Source organism: Peromyscus leucopus, chromosome 16_21 (assembly GCF_004664715.2).
Source record: "Peromyscus leucopus breed LL Stock chromosome 16_21, UCI_PerLeu_2.1, whole genome shotgun sequence".
Lineage (NCBI taxonomy): Eukaryota > Metazoa > Chordata > Mammalia > Rodentia > Cricetidae > Peromyscus > Peromyscus leucopus.
In genome coordinates, this window is record NC_051084.1 from 62137385 (window position 1) to 62151103 (window position 13719).

A 13719-nucleotide genomic window follows, 5' to 3' on the forward strand; every position below is an offset into this window, starting at 1 on the left:
GGTTCAGAAAGACAAATATTTTGTTTTCTCTCATGTGTGAAATCTAGATGTGTGTGTGTGTGTGTGTGTGTGTGTGTGTGTGTGTGTGTGTGTGTGACATGGGAGGAGAAAAGAGGGCTATGAGAGAGGAGGGCATGTTCTGAATGGAAGGGAGGTAGGAACAAGAGAATGTCATGGCATATGTATATCATGAAAGTTGAAGAGGTGGTAACTGTGGGGGGAGGGGACAGGAAGAGGGACAGAAGTGGGAAGTGAAGAGGGACAGAGTCCAATGATGCATATGTATGGAAAGCCACAATAAATCCCACTTCTTTGCATGCTGATCAAAACATTAAAAAAAAAAGAAAGAAAGAAAAGAAAACAACCAACAACTAACTTTACCCTATGAAGGTGATAGCTGGCTGATTGCAGTGGGAACAGCAGAGACTATTTGCCAATGCTGACGCAAGTGAGCATGCTCGTGGCATTTGAGAAGAGAAACTTTGGAGAGCTGCTGAGGTTAAGGGGACTAGATGGCGTGAGCTAAGGATCCCTGGGCTGGAGGACTGGAGGATAGGCTGAGTCTGTCCAGGATCAGGGTTAGAGGAGGAAGAAGGACCCTGACAACCCCCGTCTTTGCAGTCTGCGGGCAGAAGGAGTTCCTAACCTTCTCCTGTGTGTGTTTCATAGCAACCCAGTGTTAGACACAGGGCTGTCCATTTTTGACCTCCTGAAGTCTATCTGGTTTTGTTCCTCTGCTCCAGTGTCCTCATGGGTCACTGAGAATCCTGGTGTCCACTTGTACCAGCCTCGCCAGCTCACCAATATGATCTAATCAATGGTAGTCATCCTATAGATGACCATTTCCATAGAAGACATGCCATTAGTTCATTCCTCACTTTCATTTAATTGTTTAGCTTTTGTGACCTTTTAGGGTTTAGTGGCTACACTGCATTTTTGTGGTGGTATGCAAGAAAGAGTATCTGATAAAATGGGTTTCTGCAATGATGGCTCTGTTATAAATTGTTCTTAATAGATTCTGACAAATTCAGGGAGCCTGATCAACACAGCAAGTCTCAGCCCTGCCACAAGCCAGACTTGGCCCTAAGGATAGTAAATAGTAGGCAGTTGCCCTGGGTCACTTGTCTATCCCACTTGCACATAACCATATGAAAACCGGGTCTGACCCACACAAAAGCTTTACCACTACTGAATTTTAATATACCAACGAAGGGAGAGTTGGCGCTTTCCTGGCATGAAAAGAAAACTTCTTGACAAATGGATTAAAATATATGTTCCTTGCACTGAATTTAACCATTCATATTTTATTTCAAATATGAACTAATCAAATGATAGTCATCGTTTCCATAGAAGACATTTTATTAGGTAGGTAGATTTTACTAATGAATACTTTTTTTTGTATCGAAATATCCTCATAGTCTTTCCTTTGCCTATGATTTGGAAAAGAAAAAGGAAGCCTTGGAGGGTTGCTTGAATGTGTAATGTACTTAAAGACTCTTGATTCTTGAAGAGGATGATCAATAGGAACTTGTGTGGTCAGAATCACCTCTTTTATACTCTAAGTGACTGGGGCAAATGAGTGACTACAACCACTTACGTTCCCATTTCTGATCTGGAATTGAGGTGTGTGCTGTTTCCCGGTGTTGGCTCCCCACGCAGCTACATTGACAATTGCACATTGACCGTGATTATGGATATCCTCCGTGTAAAGTTTACAGCTTCTGTAGGAATGAGGTGGATAGACTACCATGCATCCCACAGACCTGTGTGCCTTTCCTCATAGCCTACTAACAGTGAGGTAATGATCATAGCCAGCACACCAACACAACCCATAGAAAGTACAGTTGGAGATTTGTGTTGCATGTTTGATAAATTAGTTAGATCCTTACTCTCATCCAGTTTCTTGTTTTGTGACCTTTTAGGATTACCATTAGAATAATTCACAAATATACAAATCAAGATTTCACATGTGTTCTAGGAAGTGAGACATCAGTAGAGCTGCGTGTATAGAAGTCTGGCTTTATTGTCAGGAAACTGCCTGACTTCCTGAGGTGCAGCCTCAGGTCAGTTTTTCTGTGCTTTCACTTAGCAGCCCCTCGGACAACTGGATGGATTTCATTCATTAACTACTTCTTTTGTTATTATTATTATTTTCATACAATATACACTGATCCTTTCCTTTCCCCTCCCTCAACCCCTCCCAGACTCTCCTCTTCTCCCTCCCCACTTAACTTCACCCTCTTTCTCAATCCCCCAAAATAACAAAAATAAAAGCAAGCAAATCAAACCCAATAAATAATTGAAACAAAACCAAAAGCACACACACACACACACACACACACACACACACACACACACACACGCACACACACAAAACAGGGAATCCATTTTGGTTTGTCAACTACTCCTGGGCATGGTGCCTGCTCTGCAGTGTGGTTGATAAACACAGTGACACTCATGGAGCAAACAGATTTTTTTCCTTCGCTGGTGGGTATCAATTGCAAAGAGACTCTTAGTCAGAGGTGAGGCTTTGTATCCAGAGCCCTTTCTCTGTACTGGAATTTTTGTCTGGATTGAACATTAGCTGCTTCTAAGTGAATGATCTGCTGTGCTGTCTGTTTGCAGCCTCACCACACCCCATTGTAGGAAGTTTTTTGTTTTTTCTTGTCACAATTAGTTATATCTCTTCTACTTGACTTTATCACATGAGACTTACAGTATTTTTCTAACTTTAGGCCCAAACAAGAATGAAAAAGAACAGAACCCAGGCATTCTAGCTCCTCGCTCTGGGTCCCTCCACTAGAGTGTGCTACCCACTAAATAATCATTGATCAGCGACCACAAAGGATGGAGAAGGGGCTTCTAGGCAGGCTGTGGAAGAAAACTTCTCCCTGGTTCCCAGCGACAGAGAAAAATACACCGTGCACACATTTGACCCTTCCATTTCTCCTTTCCAGTGAGGCTAGCTTTGTCTTTGCTCAGCAAACATCTTTATGGAGTGCTGGGTTTCCAGAAAGCTCATGGCCAGTGCTTGGGGCTTAGGGTTTTAATCAGTGGCTGGCTGGTTCCTTTTCCTAGGGCATGGTGTTATAATTGCTTCACGCCTCAATACCTTCACTTCTACAGGGAGGTTAAGAATATTTACTTGTCTCTTGGAAATGTGATACACAGCATTCAGATACGTTAAAGCTTGCTTAGCATAACGTGCTACTCTGGGGAAAACTTTCCCAGTGGACTCTTCCTCTTCTCTCTCCGTTAATGCAGTGTCTTCATTTCAATGTTCTCACTACAGTTCCTCTTCTTTGCATGTTCGTGTGTGTGGAGGTGCGCACGTCCACGGGTGCACATGTGTACATGTATGTGGAGGCCAGAGGCTAACTGGAGATGTCAATCTTCAGGTGCCACCCACCATGTCTTCTGAGACAGGGGTTCTCTCAGTGGCCAGGAACATCATCACAATTAGGCTAGTTTGGCTGGCCAGTGAGGCTCAGGGGTCCAGTTCGCCTGGCTCTGCCTCCCCAGTTCTGAGATTACAAGTGTACATTCTTCCTCTTCTCGGCATTTTTTCCCCATGGGTTCTAGAGACCAAATCCAGGTCCTCAGGCTTGCAGGTCAAATACTTGACCAATTGAGACATCCCTAGGCTCTTAACATTTTTTTTGAACTGGATTTTGTATTACTTGAAGTCCATGATCATATGATATACCTGGCATGTTGCTGTGAACAGGGATTTAAACAAGTGTTATACACTCACTTAAATATATCTTTTGAGGAGATTGGTTCAGGTTGCCTTTCCAAAGCCACTGGAAATATTGCCCAGGAGACTTGTGCTGCTGAAGTACAGGTTAGGACCCAGAGGAAAAAGTATTTGAGGTGGTGATTGAGAAGATATGGCAGGCCCCGGCTGTGACTTCCAAGTTATGCTTGGGAACACATGTAACCGTAAAACGAGTGTTCTCTCCTGCTTGCAAGTGAGGAGTCAAAACCAGCAAGCTTACTTCTCCCCTCACACAGTTTGACTGACAGCTCGTGTCTCTGCCTTCCCAAGCTACTTCCTTACTACTTCCTGGCTGCTGTCTTTCCCCCCACCCCCAGGAATGTTTCAGTTCATGGTGAACTATTTTTATTTTTTAGTTACATTAACGCTATGAAATAATTAGTCAGCTAATTAATCTGGTTTACAAGCTTTGTAGGATTCTTCAGCTGTCAGTCAGGCCCAGGCCTGAGGCCTCCATCTAGTCTCATTTCTCTTGCCCATGTGATTCTCGTTGCCATGGCTACTGGCTACATCTGCTGACACCCCACTCTCTATTTATTGCTTAATTAAGAATTTCACGCTCAGCCCTTATCTGCCTCTAAGAACAAGTGCACACTGTTAAGAAATTCCAAATTTAGGCCCAGACACAAGGAAAGCCTTTCTTATGGACTTGGCTGTGTGGAGCCTCTCTAAGGATCCTCTCAGCATCCCAGCCGCCACCCTTCAATCAAAAATCATTAAATGGGGCAGAGATAATGAGCATGTAGCATATCAAAAGAAGGATGTTTGCTTGGTCCAAAGGAGGGAAAGCGGCTAGGCCCCATGCTCAGCTCCACTTCAAAGGGAGATGAGACCCCTCATCACTGGGGCCTGATAAAGCCTCATTTGTTCTGGGCTTGACTTATGCAGAAGGTCTCCTATGTCGGACCATCTCACAGACTGGGTTTCCCCCACTTCTTGCCTCCACCTCTACAGGACCCCTCCCTGGCTTTCCGCATGCTCGTGTGTCAGCACTTAGGCAGCTGGGTCCCCCAACGCATCAGGCCAAGCGTGTAATCACTGACTCCCCACTCACAATGGCCACTTGTCGGGGGGTGGCCAGGAGGAGGTCTTCATCACAATAGGAACACAATTATTGCAGCTGCTAGGGAGGGCGATGCTTCTTCCTGTAGCAATATAATAGGACTTGCCCAAACCAGGAGGTGAAGGCTGGCGGGAGGTGGTGAGGGGCTGAGAGGAGTGGAGAAAACAACCTTGACTGGATTATTCATATTCTGACTCTTGGAAGCCCGATGTGGAGCCAGTGGGGTTCCAGCAGCTGCTCCTCCACAGACTCTTCTAATAATTGTACATTCTGTCAAGGGTCAACTTACTTTTGACCCTGTCCTTTTATATTGGTAAAAGGCTCTTTAGGGCAAACTGTTGGGTTGTGGCAGGGTGCATTAAATACTCACAGCCCCCACCCCTTGCTCTATCCCCCTCCCCGCCCGCCCAGCAGCCGTGATAAATTCATATCAGATGCTTCGCCATTCACAGTTGTCCTCCTGAATTCACACAGCCTCCGAGCAGAGCAGAGACTGCTACTGCACTAGGACATTGTGTGAGGCAGCAGCTGAAGGTACACCTGCAAGGCTCCGAGGCTCCTATGTCACCACCTTCTGACTGGACAGAAAACAAAACCCAAACATGTCTTGGCAGACTAGCTAATGTATGTGTTCAAATGTTCCCTTCACCAAGATAAAGGCTGGCTATGTGTTGAGGATCTGGGGGTCGTAGTGTGTGAAAACAAGCATGGTATGGTTAGAAAGACAGATGGATTTTTTTTTTTTTGTGTGTGTGTGTGTGTGTGTGTGTGTGTGCCAGAGTTTCTTTGGAGAACTCAAGTCACACTACAGAGATGCACCAGCAATCTTGCTGCCAACTTGTAAGATCCTGAAAATAGCGACTCTTCAGTTTGAGGCTAGGTTCACGACTATAATGGCCTTGTAGCTCTCCTATTCTCAAAGCAGTCAGGACACTTCTGTGGGTCTAAAGATGCCATGCACTTCCTGGCAAAGGGATCCTGTGAGAATATAAGAAGACAGGATTGAACTGCTCTCCAGAGCTCTTGGGAACATCCGTAGGAAGGGCAGAATCATAATCGTTCACAATGCCGTTGCCCTCCCCATGCCGAAGGCCTCTAAGGCAATCTATAGCATTCTAGTTAATAAATTAATTTACATTCTTATAGAAAACTCATTCTCCAAAGATCCCTAAGGACTTTATCACTAATGTAGCTGATTGACTTGGAAATATACTAACCTTTATGGTTAAAAAAAAAATCTAGATCTCGGGGACAGGAGCTTGGGATGGGAAAAGGAATTCTTTGCTTCTTGGTTATAGAAGCTTCTGCTCCAGAAGGGGAAAAAAAAAAAAAAAAACAACCAAGAGAGGTAGAGAGAATGAAGGAAGAAAGAGAGGGAAGGAGCCAGGGAGAAAGGAAAGGAGAGGGACAACCTTAGGTGAGTTATTGTGGATCTTTCAGGAGCAACAGCGGTAGGAAGGATAGTCTCAGTCATGCTAAGTGGTGAACCTTAATTGACACGGGTCACAGCTGGGGTGACTTCTGGTCCAGTACAGCTGTTCTGACTCTAGGTTCCATGTATTTTCTTCTCTAGTATCCTGCTTTCTCTTTAAAATTTCAGGTGGAATACTTAGTCTGGTAAACCAGCTCTTCTATCTGTGAGAAAACCGTGTATGTTTTAGCCGACACTATGCTTCTTTAATTTTAGATACATGACCTCTATCCTTAGACTTTTGTCACACTCATTTCTCTTCTGGTTGGCTGTTCAACTGCCCCAGCCTCCTGAGACCTAGGGTCACAGGTGGGAGCCCTCACACCATTTTCTCATGCCTTCTGTATTATTTGCTTAATATTTAAAACCAACTCTTACACTGTTGTATTTTTAAAACACAGCCTTTTCATATGCAATACTATTCCTAAAACCATGGAAATTAATGGGACACTTGTTTCTTTCTAAAATACCTTAAAAGTCAATCTCCATTAAAATAAAACATGTTATGCTACCTAAATCATGGCTATACATGCACTTGGGAATGATAATGTGGCTTGCAAATTTTTGTCTGATTTCTTTTAGTTACTAGTGTGACCCCAGGGATATTTTCCACCAAAATCTCTTTCCTTAGTTGATAGGAACACCTGTTCCCAAGTACAAACTGCACTGTTGTTGGTAAGTCCAAGAGAAATTACATACTTATGTAAATAGTGTTTTTAAAAATTTACCTCATGAGTAAACAGAATCCTCATTCCCAGATTCCTCTGAAATTCTTGTTTGTGTGTGTGTGTGTGTGTGTGTGTGTGTGTGTGTGTGTGTATGTGCAGGAGGGCCCAAGATATTGCAAATGCCTCCACACAAATATGGTACACACTGTTCTGAGTCAGACTCATAATTGTTATTGTTCTCTACATTAATTAAGAAGGTTTAATGAGCTAGCTCTCAGGACTATGATTAATGCAGACATATCTGTCAGTCTTGATTAAGTTATCTTAAAAAATAATAGCGGCTGCCTATGAGTGAATATTACTGGGGGTAGGAGAAGGCTCGAACATAGAATTTGCCTCTATTTCCATAAGGACCTTTAAGGGATCATGTGTTGTGAGGGTAAAAATGACTTCCATAAGCTTCTTAGTGATGCTGACATCAGGCAAGAGTATGTATCACCCTGTGACTCAAGCTGCCTTGGTCCTCACTGGCAAGTGTTTCTTGCAGTTAAGTCAGAAGACATCAACTTCTGGGACATGAAGTCAAGTTCAGAGCTCAGGGAAGGAACTTGAAGCATATCCTAAGAGAAGAGATGGATACAGCAGGCATGAAAGCTAGAATGGAAACACAGAGAGAAGTCAAAATACAAAAACTGTCTTAGGAAGCCAGCCCTGGAGGGCACTGGCACACTTTTCATTTTAAAACAGATAAGTACTTACTTTCCCTTCCAAAACTTCAAAAATGCCTTAGGCTTGCTTAAGGGCAGGGTAGGGGGTACTTACTTTTTCCCTTCTTTAGGACTCTAGACAGGACAACCTTTACCAGGCACAGGATCTTAACTTATTGGGCATGTACCTCCTGATTAACTGCATTAACTGTCTTCATTTTCTCTTCCCAGGAGCCATTTTCTTAAAAAAAAAAAAAAAAGCCTCTCTTTCTCTTAGATGTCTCTGTTTATAGCAGGCTTACATCATATAGCATTTACCAAAATAGCTTGGCACTCAGCGACCCGAACACTGTTTTTGAGGACTACTTCCTACAATCTGGGAAGGATCAACAATGGGGCTCCACTTATAAACAAAAATGATTAGCCACCCTCATATTTCAAATACAAAATTGGAAATCACAACCTCAGAGAAAACATATGCATAATATCACAGCTTGGACAAAGCCTTTAAACTCTTCCCAAGTCAATACCTATACTATTTAATGATTTTCATCCCTCCTTCTCTTTATTCAAATTGGAAATGGCATTTCACATTTACAGTCTTCAGGAGTGAAAACACCTAGTAAAATTAAGCAGATCTCTTGAGTTGTGTAATACTATTACTCCTCTTGATGAGATACAGATGTGGGGAGAGCAACACCAGTGAAAGCAATTTCTGGAGCCTTGGTAACGTGAGCCAAGAACTATAAGGATGCCGTGATAGTGGTATCAACAACAGCTAATATTTGCTTCCTATGTGCCATGTATTGTGTTAGCTCACATTTCTTCATCCAGTGACCCTATCCAACAGGGTAAGTCTCTTCCCTCCGGCTAGTTTCTTGGTGATGTGAATGAGGGTCAGAAATGGTGACTAACTGGTCAATTGTTCCCATGTAGGAACAGGAAGGGCCATGATTCAGATCTCTGCTGTTGGGGTCCATTACCCATGTATTCGCCATCATCCTCTATTGCCTCTTCAGACTTAGAAATGTTTGAGGATGTTTTGTCATCTGACCCATATATGTACACTCAGAGCCAGCTAGCTCCAGACAGTCATTCATGCACAACGTAAGTTTGGGAAGCTAGACTCCTGTGATTTTGTCCTAATTATAGCTTTTCTCTGTCTTCTCTGATTTTCTGAATCTGCCTCACATGTACTAAAGTGGAAAATAGGTTCTCAGTATACTTTTAGTTTTGCAGTGTTTGTTTGGTTTTGGAATTACACTGGATACCCTGGAAGGAGATGTGTAGAGGGGGTCACACTGGAGGGGTGTGTGTAGAGGGGGTCACACTGGAGGGGGATGTGTAGAGGGGGTCACACTGGAGGTAGGTGTGTAGAGGGAGTCACACTGGAAGGGTGTGTGTAGAGGAGGTCACACTGGAGGGGGATGTGTAGAGGGGGTCACACTGGAGAGGGACATGTCATGACTGAACAGCATCAGCAACTGCTCAGTCTAGGCACCATCTCTAAAGTACAGTGGAATCAACTGCTAACAGGCTAGAACATGGAGCTAGAAAATCTTGGCCTACTAAGAATGGACCCTGGATGGAGCTGTAGGAAAAGAAGGGACAAACCAAGGACTTGGGAGTTATGTTAAGGGTACATTCTTCAGCCTCATAACTAATCATCCTGTGGTAACCCCACTGTGTGGATATGAGTGGTGGCCTTTTTCATTCAAGGTCCTTGGGATTCATGAATTGCTTTTTCTCTAAATGTTTTTGGTCTATCTAATGCAGAGAGTAATCACTATTTTTTGTTCCTCCAAATATATCTCTTATGCTATTGTTCTTTATGTTTTGAGGGGTTAATATTGTAAAGCATCTTTATGAATGTCTTCTGATGCGTACTGACTCCTATTGTCCCATCTCTAACTGTATCGGAGGAAGCAGACAATGTATGCGCTGACCATGTGTGGACAAGCCTACTGAAGTCTATGCTATTTGGGAACCATGAATAAGGATGAATATGAACTTCCATAACAACTTTAAATCTCATTTCTCCTTTCAGATGTTTCCTGGGATATTTTCTAGTTTGTCTTTCTTAGAGATTGACTAGGTGATGCTATTTAATACCAACTCTTACAGAAAGACTTTCTGTCTTGGCCATTATTTTCATGTTTCCTAATGATATTTGTCCGTATTTCCTTTTATTCCAGTGAAAACTAACATTATCATTATTACCGTTACTACTATGATGATGACTATTCTTTCACATCCGTGAGAGGAAGCAGAATGCCTTTCAATTGTCTAGTCTGAGTAACCAGACTAGAACACTGTGAACTTGGGTTTTGTAAATCAGTCCATGAAAAAAAAACCCTATACTTCCAGAGGTTCCAACGTCATATGGTACATAAGAAAAATCTCTCTTTTTAGAAGAAAGTATGTCCTCTGGGTATGAGTGTAATTCAGAGGTACAGTGTCTGTCCAGATGGCAAGAGACTTTGCTTGGTTCCCTGACACTGTAAAACAAAGCTAAACAAAACAAAATTGAGAGACAATGTTAGTTACTGTTATAATCCCGAATTACTAATTACTATGCAATTATTAGTTATTGAACTGAAAACAAACAAGATAGATATAATGGTCTGGAACTAGTAGCCGTTTTTCACATTAGTGAGGCACAAAACCATGCTAATAGAAGTGAATGTATTAGACCTTAAAGAAAAAGAAAAGGTGAAATTGTTGACTGGTGACTTAATTTTTTAAAGCTATTTTTATTTTGCTTGTAATTAGGTGTATGTGTATGTGCCTGTGCATGGGTTTATGCAGGTGAGTGCAATGCTTGCAGAGAACAGAAGAGGGCATTAGACCCCTTGGAGCTAGAGTTACAGGCAACTGCCCAAATGGGTGATGGAAATGGCACTAGGGTTCTCTGGAAGAGCAATTAGTGCTTAACCAATGAACTGTCTCTCATGCCCAGTTAATTAGGAAAAAAAGAAAGGAAAATCAGAGGAGAGAGGGAGAGAGAGAGAGAAAGAGAGAGAGAGAGAGAAGTGTACAAAAGAGAGATAGGTAAGTATACAACAAGAATAAAATAATAATTTAAGGAAGGTCTTAGAAGTGGTCATAAAAAGGAACACTTTAACCTAGGGAGACAGCTCAGTAGATAAAACACTAGCCATGCAAGCTTAAGCTTAAAAACCCAGTTTAAGTCTTCAGAACCAATATAAAAGCCAGCTACATATAACATGTGTGTAACTCTACCCAGGGTTCCTGTGGTAAGATGGGAGGCAGAGACAGAATTCTCCAAAAGCTTGTGGGTTAGTTAGCAAATATATGCAGCAGAAAACCAAAAAAGAGTCCTGTATCAAACAAGGTACAAAGTGAAAACCTATACCCAAGGCCTAATACCCAAAGACCAAAACCTGAGGACCAATACCCAAGGAACAGCTCCCGAGGATCAACACCCAAGGACCAATACTCGAGAAACAATTCCTGAGGACCAATATCCAAAGACTAATCAATACCTGAGGACCAATACCCAAAGACCAATACCTGAGGGCCAATACCCAAGGACCAGTATTTGAGAAACAATAACTGAGGACCAATACCCAAGGACCAATACCTGAGGACCAATACCCAAGGACCAATACTTGAGGGCAAATACTCAAAGAACAATACCTGAGGACAAATACCTGAGGGCAAATACCCAAAGAACAATACCTGAGGACAAATACCTGAGGTTATTTTCTTCCTTCCACACAGGTACAATGGTACATGCACTGCTCACCTCATATACACACATACATATACATACATACTTACACAGAAAAGGAATATATCAAGAGTGTGTTGCCAGTGTTCCTGGTCTTAGATGTGCTGATATAAAGGAAATACTAAGCCTCATGTATTTTATAATTGAAAAGCATGAGAAAGTGATCAAAATAGGAGTAGAAGAATTGGAAAGATCTCATCTTGGATCTCTTTGGGATTATTTTCTTTCTAATGTTCTGAAGCGTATGCTTTGTAATTAAAAAGAATGACATTTGTTCTCTCCCATCTGTGATGGAAGAAAGAGTTTAGGGTCCCAATGAAACAAAAATGGAGAGCATGTTTGGCCAAGACCCTGAGGCTGCAGCCTGCAGCTGCATTAGGTCTTCCAGTGATGGGAAGGGCTGGCTCACATGACATCGAGTAAGGCAGAAAGGTAATTAACCAATAAGAGACAAGGTGTTACCAGAAAGATAGAGTTCGTGCACCTGATTACTAATTAATCAGGCATGAGAGCACCTTGTAGATGCATTCACTATTTAATTATAGCAGCCTCTCTTGGCAAAGGAGCATATGTTCCCAGCTTAATCTACTGGTTTATACTGACATCAAATTGTCATTATCAGAAAGAATCAGGCCTTTTGATTATTTCCACTAATTTATTGAACACTTAAAATTAATGAACCCCAGGCCTTTTAAATGTGCTTAGTTGGTTTGGAAGAAGGGAGGAGAAAGGGGGAATAGGGTGTGTGTGGGGGGAACCTTCATTAAAAGGACAATTTGTTTGGAAAAAGGTAAAGCAAATACATTTCATGGGTGATCTCAACTCTGTTGGTGAGAAATCCATGCACTCTACAACCAAGCCCACATAATTATGGATGTAGGAAATCAGGCACACCTGCTGAACGCCAGTGGCCTCCACAGAGCACATGTTAAAGTGTTTTCCTCCCTCACTGCTTATCTCTCTGCCATGATGCTTAGTCAAACCAATGCAAAAAGAACAGAATGGTAGAAATCAAGTGCTCGATTAACTAACAAGGACTCCTTTCTCTTTCATTTCCGAATTTTGTTTTGGATGGGAAGAATAAAGTGAAATGCCATCATTCTCTATGTGTGGTATCTTTGCATTCTTTGCATCACATTCACCTTTTTTTTTTTTTTTTTAGTTTCAGGTGAAGGTCGAGTTCAGGTGTTTCTCCAGGTGAGGGAAGGTGTGGCTCCCACTGTTTCAGGTGAGTACCAACCACTGGATAGAATGCCCAAGAGAGCAGAATGTTCTCCAGTGGTCCTATGGATCCCTCCGCTCCTTTGTTTATAAACAGGCAAGCACCAGCCCTCATGCTATTGTGCCCGACAGCTCTCTGCTGCGTTGTCCTATAATTAAATATGTGTCTGCATGTCAAGGGAAGATATAGGATGCATTTGCTTTTCAAAACAATAGAAAGTAAGAATTGTAACATGTAAATAAGCACATTTCATAAATTATGAGCCATATGTGCACCCAGGACTCCAGATCTGCAGATGGGCCATTAGGCCCCCTCCAAATGGAGAGAAAAAATCCAGGGTATCTCTAAACTTTAATTGTTCTTGGTAATTTCAGAAAATCAGGATAAACAAACGCTCCCCAAAAGTCAGATGATTCTGTGAGATCCTGCTAACTCAAAAGAGCCGAATTCTCAAAGACTAAACATCTCATAACCACCTTTTAATGTATGTCTCAGTTTGTTTTTGTTTATTGTGAGTCAGTTTAACTGTACATTTGCAGGAGGGATAAAGCCTTTCAAAGGCAGGGGTTTCCTTTGATTTTCAGGGGAATATTTGTGTTATGTCAGAGAAGAGTCATACTAATCAAAAACGTTCAAATTCTTCCATTTCAATTAGCAAATGAGGTAAAGTGACCGCACTAAGCTAAGAGAAGGGGGTTTAGCTATCACCCCATGCTTCTTATACTGCAATAAGTGCAGTTAAGACTGGCTTCACAGTGGCTTTCATGTGTCTGCTGTGTTTCACTCTGTACATCTGCCATTTTCATTCAGCCTTTCCCTTTAGGTGCCTCAAAATTCCCAGCTTATTGATTGCCTCTCTATAAGGTGTGTGTGTGTGTGTGTGTGTGTGTGTGTGTGTGTGTGTGTGTGTGTAGCAACAGTGAGCAAGGAAAATGGTTCTTACCTTTATAACATCTTACTGTCTCTAGCAGGTGTCCAATACATGGCAAAGTAATTAATTAATTAATTAAAATTTTCCTTTTTTCTTTTTTTATTAAGAAAAGATTTTCATTCATT

At 42.1% G+C, this 13719-nt stretch overlaps 1 protein-coding gene across 4 annotated transcripts in view; it reads left to right on the plus strand.

The window, feature by feature from the left end:
- Window positions 1–13719, plus strand: part of Pkhd1 (PKHD1 ciliary IPT domain containing fibrocystin/polyductin) — a 466475-nt gene that overhangs the window by 264515 nt on the left and 188241 nt on the right. For all 4 annotated transcript variants that reach the window (XM_028868108.2, XM_037199703.1, XM_037199704.1 and 1 more), the window contains one exon: window positions 12604–12669. In XM_028868108.2, coding sequence (XP_028723941.2) covers window positions 12604–12669 — 66 coding nt within the window. The remainder of the gene's footprint in view (window positions 1–12603; window positions 12670–13719) is intronic.